Source organism: Nyctereutes procyonoides, unplaced genomic scaffold (genome assembly GCF_905146905.1).
Source record: "Nyctereutes procyonoides isolate TBG_1078 unplaced genomic scaffold, NYPRO_anot_genome, whole genome shotgun sequence".
In the NCBI taxonomy this organism is placed as follows: domain Eukaryota; kingdom Metazoa; phylum Chordata; class Mammalia; order Carnivora; family Canidae; genus Nyctereutes; species Nyctereutes procyonoides.
In genome coordinates, this window is record NW_026575052.1 from 71,264,893 (window position 1) to 71,279,447 (window position 14,555).

A 14,555-nucleotide genomic window follows, 5' to 3' on the forward strand; every position below is an offset into this window, starting at 1 on the left:
CGCCGGGGGGCAGCTGGACGCCCGCGGGGCGGGGGCGGGGGCGGGGGCCGAGCCGGAGCCTGAGCCGGAGCCCCCGCGCCCCCGCGCCCCCGCTGCAGCCTAACGGTCCCGCGGCCGCGCCCCGCCCGGCGGCGCCGCCGCTGCTGCCCGCCCGCCCCCTGCGTCATGACGCCGGCGCCCAACGCGGAAGCCGTTCGCGGCGCGCCTGGTCCAGCCGCGGGCTGAGCGCGGAGCCGCGGCGGGCGCGGAGTCCGGGCCGGGGCGCGAGCCGAGCGCAGCCTCCCTCCTCCGCCGGGCCGAGCGGGCGCAGCGGGCGCAGCGGGCGCAGCGGGCACGGCGCGCGGGGCCGCCGCCGGGGGGATGCGGCTGCCTCCCCGGGCCGGCGTGTAGAGAGGGCGGGTCCCCGGCCTCGGGAGCGCGGCGGTGGAGGGGACAGAGGCGGCGGCCATGGCGACCCCCGGCAACCTGGGGTCCTCCGTCTTGGCGAGCAAGACCAAGACCAAGAAGAAGCACTTCGTAGCGCAGAAAGTGAAGCTCTTTCGGGCCAGCGATCCCCTGCTCAGCGTCCTGATGTGGGGGGTGAACCACTCGGTAAGGGCTCGGGCTGCGGCGCGCAGTCCCCTTCCTCCTCCTCCTCCTCCTCCTCCTCCTCCTCCTCCTCCTGCTGCTGCGTCTGCTGCGGGCCGGGGAGCCCGAGCGGGGACCCGGCCCTCCGGTGCTCGCCCTCCGGGGTGGTCCGTCCGCCGCGGCGCCCGGGGGGCCCCCATCCCGGCGGCGCGCGTCCGCCTCGGCGGGGCCCCCGGGCGCCCCCTGGACCCCTTTGGACCCAGGGCCGGACGCAGGACCAGGGGTCCCAGCTGCAGTCGAGCCCTGCGGCGAGGACCAGCGTCGTCCCGCGTCCGCCCGTTGGCTCGCCGGCCGGCGGGTCCTCGCAGCCGGGCAACTGGGAAGTTTGTGCGGGGCGCGGCTGCCCTGGGCTGTCATCCCCGGCGGCGGCTGCTGCGGTCTGGGTGTGGGTGGTCGCCGCCTCGGGGCGGAGGGGCGCGGGGGCGGCCGGGTCCGCCGCGGGCCGGCAGGTGTGCGGGTGCGCGGCCGGGAGCGTCGGGGTCCTCCCCGCGGGGGACAGGGGCGAGAACGCCGGAGATGGGGAGGTGTAGTCAGCGGCCCTAGTGCTTCGGTCCTCCTTTTTCCCTTTAAAGGCGGTATTATCGGACGCAGCGAATCTTTTTGGCGAAGAGAAAGCCCGTGTAAATATGGCCCTGGTGCTCAGCATCTTCGTCTCTGGTCCTTCTCCCGCGTCGCCCTGCCGCTGTGCGGGGCGGGCTGAAGCGCTGCTTGGCGGGGAGGCTTCCGCCCCACACGGCCTCCCCCACCTTGGGGAGCCAGGCCGACGGCACCCACTGCGGAAAGGCGGCCTGGGGGGGGGACAGTAGGAGAGGGTCTCGGCGGGCGCGGCGGGAAGCCGTGGGGGGGGGGGTTAAGAGGCTGGAGGAGAACGCCCCGAAAGGTTGGCTTAACACCCCAGCCAGGGGTGGTGGAGGATGCGCCGCCGCGGTTCTCTGCGGAGAGGAGAGGGTCTCTGCGGACTGCGGTTCGAGGGTCTGAAATAGCCTCCTGCCGATCTTACTGCGAGGAACTCCTGCAATTTTAATCTCCGTAGGATCAGGAAACATGATAGGAGCTGTTGGCTGAGCCATGAAAGTTTAAATGAGTCTGTGAATTTTGGCCATGACCTTACCCACTGCAGTCAGTCAGCGTGCGAGGAAAAGTGGAAGCTTGCTTCCCGTACTTTTGATTTCTGTGGGTGTCTGTGTGCCCTTTTCAGCATAATGGAAATGACACAAAACCATCGTGGTTTTTAAAAGAACGTTCTCAAGTTAATGAAGTTGTTTAACATGGCTCGGAAGCATCATGTTTGTGTTTTTCTTCCCCAGGCTGAGCTGGGTTGAAAAGGTGAAACAGAACCAGGATTGACTGTGTTTGCATGAAGCGACTGTGTTTAAGCAAGTTGTTTTAAGAAAATGAGTTGTGTTTAGGGAAATGAATGCCTGATTCATTGAAGTTCATTTTAACTTCTTGATGACCTCTTTAGCAATTAGGCACGTGAGCTTTTACAACTGCGTGTATCAATGCACCAAAACTCTCCAAAGTTTTATTGTAGTAAGTAGAATGGAATTTTTCTTATGTGGAAAAAAAAAAAAACAACTACAGTTTAGAGTTCTGTCTAATTCCATTATGCTTTTTAAATTGATTATGTTAGCTACTTTAAAAAATTAATATCATTAGTTCTGTATTTATTGGTGCTTTTATAAAACTCCTTTGGAGTTCTTGTGTTATGGTCAGGAGAGTTTGTGTATGAGAGTTTAGTGTAGCAAAGTAGTGCCAACAATATGCTGCGGAAAAAAAAAAGAGTGTACTTTCTGGGAATTCGTCTGAATTCCAGTTTACTTTACAAGATCTTGTAATTTTGCATATTTTGTTGTAACCACTTATGTTGCTACCTTGTATTTATGAATTGCTACATTTGTTTTAGAGTTTCTTGCTAATTGGAAATTTCAAAACTACTTAAGGCATGTTTATACATGATGTTTGATTTATAGATGGTACATCTTATGTTGTTTTCTTTTGCTATCAAGAAAAGTTAGCAATTCTAAGTATAGTCATACAGAGGAGTCAAGTTTCCATAGAATGTAATGTAACCGTGTTATTCTTTCAACAGATATGCAGTAGGCACATGGACAGTACTGTGCAAAAGATGGCTAAAAATGCCCATATCTTCGCCCCAAAATATTTATTTTGAGGGATTAATTGACATAGAAATGGTCTGTGTCACAACTTTCTTTTTTAAAATGTCTATTTTCTTTATTTCTGAAAAAAAGTATATATAACTATGAAATCTAAGCACCAAGATACCATGTATTTCTGATTGATTTCATTTTAGGTGACAAAGTCTAATACTAGATAAACATTTTTATATGAATTTGACTAAATAGGACCAAAGTCTACAGTATAATTTGAGAATTAACTACATCAGCATTATTAAGAAGGAGCAAGCATAGTGTTGTATATGGTAGGGATATTTGAGAAAGCATGGAAGAGAGGAGCAGATCATTTAAATCAGAGTGTTTCTTCTATATTTCTAATGAGACCAGGATTAATTGGAAAAGATTTGTCATGCATATAGCAATTTCATGCTTTTTATAATTCATTTGAATTTGTCTTACAGATATTTAGCAGTAACTGTATGTTTGTAGTACTAAAGAGAAACTTCATATTTATTTTACCATGGAGGTGTCTTATATGGGGATTGGGAACCTACATACCATGGTAAAATGCTCATTGTACATGTGTTCTAACTTTTTCCTCTAATTCTGCTAACGTTGGGCATGATAATTAGTTTTTGCATCGATGTTTGCATCTGTGAAAGTAAGGTGATTGGACTGGATGATTTCCAAGTATTTTTCTAACTTCAAGATTCCCCTATTTTTAGTCTACTAGGTTCATAGCATTATGTTAGAATCTGTAGACTGGCAGTAATTAATTGTATATAATAAAAGTCATCACTATTGTAACCTTGAAAATGCAGCAGCATTCAGAGAATTTTCAAGGCTGTGACTGGAGGGAAGGAAATCCGTGGTGATTGTAAGTGAGGTGTAAACTAAGTTTGTTGGATTGATTGGAGTTGAACTGCATTGCGGTCTATTAAGTCAAAGTCTATTGATTGAAATGTAAAAACTTGCAATTAAGGTGGAAATTTCCAAGTCCATTGTGGTGGTAATTCTCAATGACAAGAATAAGCCTGACTTTGTGTGGTGAATTTGATATGTTTCTGCTTTCTAACTTAAAATACCCATCAGTGAGTGGATCACTGCCAATTTTTATTTTAAGTATTTTAAGCAGGGAATATAATTGAATACATAAAGGAAAAACGACCACTTAAGAAGGCAATTTTGTCTTGTTACATTTAGAATTAAACTAAAAATGATCAGGCAGTTAGCTTCCTAAAATTATATTCTAATAGTGTGGGGAACATGCAGAATGATGTGAGCCAAGATTTGCTTTAAAGAGATATTCTTGGGCGCCTGGGTGGCTCAGTGGGTTGGGCGTCTGCCTTGGGCCCAGGTCATGACCCTGGAGTCCTGGGATTGAGTCCAATGTGAGGCTCCCTTTCAGCAGGGAGTCTGCTTTTCCCTCTGCCCCTCCCCCTGCTCATGCTCACGCGCGCTCTCCCTCTCTCTCTCTCTCTCTCTCTCACACACACACACACACACACACACTCCCTCTCAAATAAATAAATAAAATCTTAAAAAAAATAAAAAGAATAGTCTAAAAGATTTTTATGCAGATTGACGTGAGGCTTTTGGAAATTAGTATTTAAGAACCTAATTAGATAGCTAGAGGAATTCATTGTTTACTTTTTTAAGATTTTATTTATTTATCCATGAGAGATACACAGAGAGAGGCAGAGACACAGGCAGAGGGAGAAACAGACTCCACACAGGAAGCTGGATGTGGGATTCGATCCTGGGACTCCGGGATCATGCCCTGAGCCAAAGGCAGACGCTCAACTGCTGAGCCACCCAGGCATCCATCCCCTCAAACCTGTTTAAAACAAATAAACAGTATCTATAAGTAGTCAATATTAATGTTAAAATCCTTTTGTTGCAAGCTATAGAAATGTGAATGAGCTTAGCCAAAAACTTTAAATATTAGGGTTTTGGAGGCTTGTCACAGCGCAAGGACCAATTGCTAACCAAACCAAGAGAACAGGAATAAGACTGGGTTTAGCAATAATTGGAACCAGGTGGTTGGGTGCTCTTGGGACTTTTTTGTCCATCTTGGCTTTATTCGTGCTCAGAGGTGAGCTGACCAGTTTCCTCCACAGGGTAGGGAATTAATGATTCCTGAATTTCACATTTTATCATTTCTGCCCCCCAAAAGGGACTTTCTGGCTCCTGTTCAGTTCTAAAAACCCCATGGAAAGATTCTGACCAGTCTGGCATCCCCCTGGGCTGAGCAGTTAGGAAAAGGTGGGAGTGCTTGTCTGTTGGATCAGTTCCCTTAAGGGCGGAGAGGGCCCAGACAGGCTGTATCAGGCAGGTCTCTGTCCTCTTGGTAGAGCCAGGGTGTTTATCTTGGTGTCTGTGTGCCATGTTTTGTGTGTTTGGGCAAATAGTTTTCTGGGTAAAGTATCCATAGCTTTCGTTATATTCTCAACAAGGCCTGGGACTTGAAGTAAGTAAGTACTATGTTGGGGGAAGTAGTGACGTTGTTTAGGTCGGTGGGTTTGTATTTGGGTATTGAAAAAAAAATGAGGGATCCCTGGGTGGCACAGCGGTTTAGCGCCTGCCTTTGGCCCAGGGCGTGATCCTGGAGACCCGGGATCGAATCCCACGTCGGGCTCCCGGTGCATGGAGCCTGCTTCTCCCTCTGCCTGTGTCTCTGCCTCTCGCTCTCTCTCTGTGTGTGACTATCATAAATAAATAAAAATTAAAAAAAAACTAAAATCTTTAAGAAAAAAAAAAAACAAGGGAAAAAAAATGAAAGAAGGAAACTAGGTTTAAAAATGAAATGAGTGACTATGAAATATTGACTGAATAGGATAAGATGAGGCAATTATTAACTAGACATTAGATGAAACTTATTGAATGGAATCCAAATAACCATTCAAGAACTAGTCTCACACTATTTTTGTTTTTGTTTTTAAGTAGGCTCCAGAGCTGGGGCTTGAACTCATGACCCTGAGATCAAGGCCTGAGCCGAAATCAAGGCTCAAGCTGAAATCAAGAGTTGGATGCTTAACCAACTCTTAGCCACCTAGGCATTGCAGTCTCTATTTTTATCTTTTTCCTTTACTTTAGAGCAAAGAAGAATGCCAAGTAGACACACAATGTTTATTGTTAAGAAAATAGTTTTATGCCCCTTCAAATTTGGGATTATATCCTAAGAAGAGAATACATTTTCTTCTCTATTTCCCCAATACCTTAGACTGAACTTGAGTGTTTAGAATGATGCCCATGGCAAGACAATGATTTCTCTTATTAAAACCAGAATCATCTGCTCTGCTTTTAGAAATCTTTAGAAAGATTTTCAGCAAGAATTGTAATAAACAAAATCTACCTTAAGTTGAGAAAATGCAGTCAAGCAGAGTAATTAATTTAGCCAATATACCCTTTGAAATACAAATTTTGGAACTTAAGGGAATTGGTGCAATTTGGCAAAATGGTTTGTGGTCAGACAGCTTAGGTTCAAATCCTTCCTCCATCAATTATGGACTCGTTGAACACATGATTTATGCACTTGAGCCTCAATTTATTCATTCTTAAAATAGAAATGATGATTCTGTCACAGGATTATTCTGAGGGTTAAGTAAGATAATGTATTTAAAGTCTAGAACTGTAATTAGCACATAATAGGGAGTTAGTAATTGATACCAAAAAATGATCAAATTCAGATGCAGTTAGGCTGTTGACAGATTTATAAGCACCACAGAAGTGCTTCTCAAAATTTAATGTGTGTATGAATCACCTTAAAAATGCAGATTCTGACTAAACAGGCCTAAGGGGAGTCCCGAGTCTCTGAATTTATTGTGCTCTTAGGTGATGACACTGCTGGTCCTTGAGACAAATGTTGAGTACCAAGGCCAACAGAAAGAATAGTGCTAAAAATAAAGAGAAATATTCAGGATTTGTCCCATGACTGTATGTGATGAATATCCTTGGGAGAATGGTGACTCCATGGTAGAGTTAGAAAAGTTAGGAGAAGGAATTGTGTATTGGAAAAGGTTAGAAAATTTTCTGGCTGGCTCAGTTGGTAGAGGATGCAACTCTTAATCTCAGGGTCGTGAGTTCAAGCTGCACATTGGGTGTGGAGCCTACTTAAAAAAAAAAAATCATTAAAAACAAGTGTTGAGCTGCAGGAGATAAGTGAGTGGATATTCTAGTCACATTGTCCATGGCTGGGAAGGGGTAAGGGGTGTGTTGGAAGATGGAATTACATCTCAGGAGCAAGGCTAGGGCTGGGATGGAGAATGGAGAATTGTGGAAGCCAGGGGGATAAAGTAGGTCTCTAAGGGGAGCAATTGGCTTTGAGGGAAGGATGGAGGAAGAAGAAACAGGAAGCAAGACAAAACTCAGCAGGAAGTCCAGCAGATTAATGCTTCAGAGATCATGATGTTCAGGGATGTACTTTTTGAGACAGCGGCTGATTGGTATGTGTGCACACAAGCACATGTGTGTGCAAGCTTACTGATTTAAAGAACAATGAATGAAGGTAGAAGCAGCATCTCTTTTGAGAAGAGAAGGTTAGTAGTAGAATGAAGGTGGATGCCATTTTATTTAGGGATACCCAGGTGTTTTCCTCACCTCTATCACTTTACATTCTCACTTGTACTGACCTAACCAGATTTGTTACCTTTCTTGAAATGTTAAAACTACCTTCTAGTTGATTTCCCTGTTATCTGCTTTTATCCACCTTTCGTTTTTGTGCCACATACCCTGATGGCAGTCCAGTGAATGCTGTGGACCCCTTCTTAGAATAATGCTTTTGAATGAATAAATGAAAACACATAAAACTACATCCAAGTTCATGGATCCCCTGAATTCTGTCCATGGACCACTTGGGAGTTGTAGACCCTGATTGAGAACTCTTGAAGGAATAAAGTACAAGTGGTATGGGATGGGAGATGGGGAAAAGCATGCAGCAGCCAGGAAGAAAAACACATAGTAGGAATGTGCATAGATGAAATTAATACCTGTTGAGCACACAGTGCTAGTAGATGGTGAGGGATTCGAACCTGGACTTGCAACCATTGAACTTGGCTGCCTGTTCTTCCCTTAGTCTACTCTTTCCTTTCCTTGGTATTAAAAGCTATACTTTGACAGACTATTAGCTACTAATATGGAGTATTAGCCATTAATAAGTGTTTAAAGCATTTTTTCCTTTATAGAAAGAAGATCATTGCATATTTTCAAAGCATGTAGGAAGAGGGCACATATATATTTCATATATACATATATATTTATTTTTATTTTATATATTTATATATATAATTTATTAATGAAAAGTGTTTTAGGGAATTTGAAAACAGTAACTTACCTAAAGATACACCTTTACATTCAAAGGAAGACCTCATAGTTTTTCACCTCTCTGTCATAGTTAAGAGCTCAGACTCTAGTGAGCTGAGGTCACTGGAGCTCACTGTTTGGTTGGCTATGTGACTTTGACTAAGCCATTTGGGATCTCTCTCTTAGTTCCTTCTTAAGAGATAATAATAGTACCTAGTACAGAGGTTTGTAATATGGATTAAATGGGTTGGTACTGGTAAGATGCCTAAAGAGTTGCTGTCACATGGTAAGTTCTTAATAAATGTTAGCAGTCATTAGTATGTTTTAAAAAATGTTTTAAATGATAAAACATGAACAATTATTAGAGTGCATGTTAAATTAATCATTACATTAACGTTGTTCGTCAATATAAAGTCGCCGCTCACTTGGCATCCTTGTGCATCTTGGAGTTGTAAATTGATCCTTTTCGAATTATCTTTGTGCGCTTGCTTTAATTTCTGTATCTATTTTGTTATAATGTCTTTCTTGTATCTTTAATCCTTCCACTACTGATCAGGTTGTTTGAGGTGTCAGAAATCTCCATCAGATTCATTAGTTGTACATTTTGTCAGCTACTGATTTCTTGTTTTACTTTTTCTTTCTCTCTCTCCCTCTTTTTATTTCTTTCTTTCATTTTTAATGTAAGAGGCACTGTGCAAGACTCTTGGGATGCAAAATGAATACACTGTGGACCCTGCCCTCAAATTGCTCATAACCACAGGGGAGACAGACATAGATGCATAGACATTATGTATAAATAATAGAGTATCAGGAATGCTGGGGTAGTCAAAGTATAAACCTCATGAAGAAGACATTTGAGTGAAGGGATGAAGGAGATGAAGGGGTTGGGAAATCCGGAGGAAGGTTGAAGGAGATGACGGGGATGAGGATATCTGGGGGAAGGGCATTGTAGGTAGGAGGAATAGCTGATGCAAAGGCCCTGAGCTGGTGGTAGCTTGGCAAGTTTAGGTAACGGCAAGGAAGCCTGTGTGGCTGGAGCAGTGTGAGAAAGGGGAAAAGTGATAGGACAGGGGGCAGATGGATCATGATTACTTGTGCCCAGGACTCTTGGAGGAGTTCAAGAGGAGCTGACTTTGAGAAGGCCTTGAAGATGGGGTACAATCTCCCTTCTGGAGAAGGCAGGAAAAGGTATATGTGTTAAGAGGATCAAGTGGTAAAAGTAAGCAGATGGAGTGGAGCATGGTGAGTGGTCTGGTGTGACTGTGGCCTAGGGGCCTTGCCACTCATCCAGAGTGTAATTTACAAGATGGTAGCCTCAGCCATCACCCAAGCGCCTGCGAGAAATGCAGAACTGTGGGCCTCTCCGGGGCAGAATGTGCACGGTGACAAGACAGATGGTCTGTGAGTTCCTGCCAGTTTGAGGAGCACTGGCTAAAGTAAATCCTCCGTTTCAAATTCCATGTTTTCTTGGAGGTGCCTCAGGGGCTGGGAAGGGGCTGAGCTGGTGGGAGGGGGCTGAGTAGGTAGGAGGGGGATGAGCAGGTGGGAGGGGCTGAGCAGGTGAGAGGGGGCTGAGCTGGTGGGAGGGGCCTGAGCTGGTGGGAGGGAGCTGAGCAGGTGGAAGGAATTAGCCTCAATTTCAGCTTCATCCAGAGCAGCTTGTTTTTGTCCTCTTCATCATCTTTTAAACATTTTTGATTGGGGGCACTGAATACATACTGTGTATATACAAGGGCAAATATATACGGTGGCAGGTGGCGGTGAAAATTCTGCAACCAAGAAGATTGAAAACCACAGAGGTTGGTGATGAGGAATGTTTAGGAAATGGTAGAAGATGTGGTTGGAGGTCACATTTGAAGGGCCAAGTAGCTGATGTTTGCCACTGAAATAATTAATAACAGTTCTGGCAAGGACTGCTTTAAAATTTGCCATAGATCATTTAAAAAAATATTTTATTTGAGAGAGAGCACGTTAGAGAGCACGAGGGGGGTGAGGGGTAGAGGCAAAAGGAGACTCCCCATTGAACAGGGAACCCCATGTGGGGCTGGATCCCAGGACCCCAGGATTGTGACTTGGGCAGAAGGCAGAGCTTAACTGACTGAGCCACTCAGGTGCCCTACCATAAATAATATTATATACTTTTTGAAACCATTTCTTACTTTTCTTTCTCCTTAAACCACCCTCTAATGTTTTGTCCCTTTGCTGTCTTCCAGGTAGTAACCTTTAACGCTTTAGAAAACACTGGACTGGGGTGCCTGGGTGGCTCAGTGATTGAGCATCTGTCTTTGGCTCAGGTCATGATCCCGGAGTCCTGGGATCAAATACCGCATCAGATTCCCCATGGGGAGCCTGCTTCTCCCTCTGCCTATGTCTCTGACTCTCTCTCTCTGTGTCTTTCATGAATAAATAAATGAAATCTTAAAAAAAAAAAAAAAACACTAGACCAGCAGAAGCTACTAACTTCCATTTTTCCCACCCCACAGTCTGTTAATTTTGAATGGCTGAATTCATGAGCCCACAGACGTGCTGGAAGGCTGCACTGTCCAGGTTGGAAGCTACTCGTCACACATAGCTATTGACATTTCATTGAATTAAAATTAAATGTTAACGTTCAGTTTCTCATATCAAGTGCCCAACAGCCACATGTGGGTAGTAGCTCCTGAGCTGGACAGTGCGGGTGTAGATGGTTGCCATCCCTGTAGCACTTTCTACTGGACAGTGCTCGCTGCGCTGGGACCTCCTGTCTTAAAACCAAAATAAACAGCCTCAGTAACAAAAGTCTCCTTTGACATTGCATCCTCACTTTAGTGTCCACTCTGCTTCTCTGTTCCTTTTTATAGCAGAAGTTGCAAAGCCTAGTCTTCTGCACCTACCTCCTGTTGTCTGCAGCAGCTGGCTCCCTCTCCTGCCACCCTTCCCAGAACCCACTTCAACCTCGCTTTCATCCTTCCCACTTGGGGGATACAGTGGGATATAGCAAGTGCCCACTCATGTTTTCAAATCCAGGGGACCCCTTTTCTTGTCTTTTCTTGTTTTCCTTTTGCCTCACCAGCTGCTACCCCTTAGGTACCTTACAAAGTTCCTCCTCCTTTATCTAGTCTCTAAAAGCTGGAATGCCCCAGGACCCTTTTCAAGGTCTTCTTGCATAATGAGGCATATTTTCTCTATGCAATGTGTTTTTTAAAGATTTTATTTATTTATTCATGAGAGAGAGAGAGAGAGAGAGGCAGAGACACAGGCAGAGGGAGAAGCAGGCTCCCCATGGGGAGCCCCAATGCGGGATTTGATCCTAGGACTCCGGGATCGCACCCTGAGCTGAAGGCAGATATTCAACTGCTGAGCCACCCAGACGTCCCTTCTCTACACAATCTTATTTAGTCTCCTGGCATTTCATGCTGATGACAAATTTTTATCTTCAGCTCTGAGTTCCCTGCTAGGCTCCATACTAAGTTTCCTACCAGGTATCTTCCCTTGCAAACCAAATAGACATCTCAGATGTGATCCATACAGGGCTTTCCATGTCCTGCTGCCCCGCGACCCCACCTGCTATCACTCCCTAAGCCAGTTTCTTCCCCTGGACCACCATCTCCCCGGCTTCTTACACTGAAACCCCTCGTGCCCAGCTTAATTCCTCTCTCATTATCACCAATACCATTCCTAAGTCCTGCATGTTTGTGCTTATTTTTCTCTTTCCCATATAAATTCCCTTTCTTCAGAACACTGCTGTAGTCTGCAGTGTTCACCTCTGCCCTGTTTCAATCCAAATTCTCTACAGTGGTAGCAGAATGATCTTCCTGTCACTTCACTTCTTTGGTGAAAACCTCCCAGAGGCTTCCTGTTGCAATGTGAACCAACCCCAGGCTCTCCTCCGTGGCCTGCAAGGTCTTCCTGGCCTGGCCCCTGCTTCCCTCTTTGCCCTCATCCTTTCCCACTGTCTTCATGACTTCTTTGTTCTCGCCACACCAGGCTTTTTCTGTTCCTAAACGAGCCAAGCTCAGTGCAGCCAGAGCTTCTGCATTTACTTTTCTCTTTGGAATGTTCTCTCTTTAGGTCTTTGGATGGCTGTCATTTTAGTCTCTTGGCTAAAGGATTGTCCTCTTGGATGGCCTCTCCAACTCCCTGGAAAGTAGCCTTCCACTCCTATTACTTTTGTTACCTCTGTGACACTTCGCACCGTCTGACACCAAGTTGTTTACCTATTTCTTATTTATTTCTCCCACCCAGGTCGTTAAATCTGCAGCAGCTGAGACGTCTCATTCACAGCTGCACCTCCCAACCCCAAACCTAGAATAGTACTTGTATGTAGTAGGCGCCCAATAAATATTATCGAATGACTGAATGAAGCAAGATTGTGTAAACCATAGGCCATTAGTGCTCAGCTGGTCTACTGTGAGCCTTTCCATATTAAATTTTCACCCACATGTAAAATTCATTTTTGCTATGATTGAGCACAGTATTTAGAGCATTTTGCTGAGTGGCTTGGGCAGTACAGTAGAGCATGGAGGAACTTGCTGCACATCGGTGATAAGAGGTGTGGGGTAACCGCGAGCTGCTGCCAGAGAAAGAGCTTCGTTTGTTTACGGCACTATGCAAGAACTCTGCTTTGTGCACAGAGCAGAGAAGTTTCAGTGAGTAAACCTCTTCGAAGAAGGTCACAGTGTTGAAGGGGCCATGGAGTGGATCATGTAAAGACTGAATGCATTTCTAAACAATCTAAGAATTATCGTAGAAGAGTGCACTGCAGTGTTATTTCTGTTTTTTTTCCCAGTAATTTGGTCTTTTAATGATTTTGGGTATTCCTCTAGTAATTCTAGTGTTCAGAAGTTTGCCACAAGTAAGGTTTTTTTTTTTAAAGATTTTATATATTTATTTGACAGAGAGAGTGAGCAAGCAAGCAGGGGGAGAAACAGGGAGAGGGAGAAGCAGACTCCCCACTGAGCAGGGAGCCCCACGTGGGGCTCCATCCCAGGACCCTGAGATCATGACCTGAGCTGAAACCAAGAGTCAGATGCTTAACTGACTGAGCCCCCCAAAGTGCCCCCATAAGTTAAATTTGAGATTCCTTGACTGATAATAAAGATGGTGCTAATGCCAACATCCTGGATCTTTGTGGGTATTGTTCTGCTGTGTCATATTTCTGCTGTTTTTTTTTTTCTTTTTTTAAAGATTTTATTTATTTATGAGAGACACAGAGAGAGGCAGAGAGGCAGAAGCAGGCTCCATGCAGGGAGCCCGACGCGGGACCCGATCCTGGGTCTCCAGGATCACACCCTGGGCAAAGGCGGTGCTAAACCCCTGAGCCACCCAGGCTGCCCTATTTCTGCTGGTTCTTACTCATGGTGCCTCCTTCCCGTATCTGCTTGGTTATTTTTGGCTATGAGCTGCTTATTTCCTTTGGACAGTTACTTGGGGAGGATTCTTTGAGTTTTAGGGTCAAAGTGGGTCCCTCTAGAGAGCGTTGTTTGTCTTTGCCATCTGGCAAAGGGGTGGCTGGGGGTGCTGCAGACCAAGGCCATTTTGAATTAAACTTGTAACTTGGAATTTTTTCAATCTCACAGTGATATAAATTTGGACTGCAGTCCCCCGGGGTGAGGGGAGTGGAATGGGTTTATTTTTGGCTTGTACTTACCCTGAGGGTGTGACCCTTTTGGATTCTAGCCTTATGGAGAAAGGGTTCCTCTTAGACCTCCCACCTCGGGCCAGCTGTAGGCTCTGACTTCTGTGTGTCAGCCTGTGAGACCATCAGAGCCCTGAGGGCCAGAATGACTTCTGTGACTAAGCTGACTGCTCCACATCCAGCTCTCCCTTAGCCTTTGGCAAGCTACCTCTTGCCTCCTCGGTGCTTTGATATCTTTAAGAAGATGTTTACAAAATACTTTATTCCGGATGCTTAGTTATTTCCAGTGGGAGAGTTGATCTACATAACCTAGCTTTACTCTATTAGAGACAGGATGGTAGGCAGTAAGCAAGGGAGTGACAAGTCAGAGCCTGCAGTGGTCCTGGGGGCCGGATCAGCCAGAGACTTGGTGCCACAGGAGGAAAGACTGTTGAGGAGACATTGCTGTCCTCTGGGAGAGGCAGTGAAGACAAAGGATGTGCCCAAGGGATGTTCTGGAAGTAAAATCACCTGGATTTAGTAACTACTCAAGGGATTGGACAGGGGAGTGCAAGTCCGGGTTTTCTGGCTTGGCTGCATAAATAGTTCTCTTACCATTCCTGCTCTGTGACGTTTTTATCTTTTGTGCTATCGGCCAAAAAGAGTTTGTACGTAACTAATAAGTGGAAATGATAGTCCAATTTTGAAGTTTAAACAAATGTTTCAATTTATAGGTCAGTGTAGCATTCAATTGCTCACCCAGCATGGATGTCCTCAATCTGAATAGAACCCTGAGATGTGGTTTAAAGGTCCAGCTTTAACTAATATACTTCATTTTTTAAAAAATTCACATCTAATAAAACTCTACTACCATAACCTATCATTGGTGTCCG

General features: G+C 45.3%; 1 protein-coding gene across 1 annotated transcript in view; it reads left to right on the forward strand.

Moving 5' to 3' along the window:
* Window positions 1–205: 205 nt before the first annotated feature.
* Window positions 206–14,555, forward strand: part of PIP4K2A (phosphatidylinositol-5-phosphate 4-kinase type 2 alpha) — a 177,317-nt gene continuing 162,967 nt past the window's right edge. Inside the window, exon 1 of the mRNA XM_055332768.1 lies at window positions 206–591. Coding sequence (XP_055188743.1) covers window positions 448–591 — 144 coding nt within the window. The 5' untranslated portion in view covers window positions 206–447. The remainder of the gene's footprint in view (window positions 592–14,555) is intronic.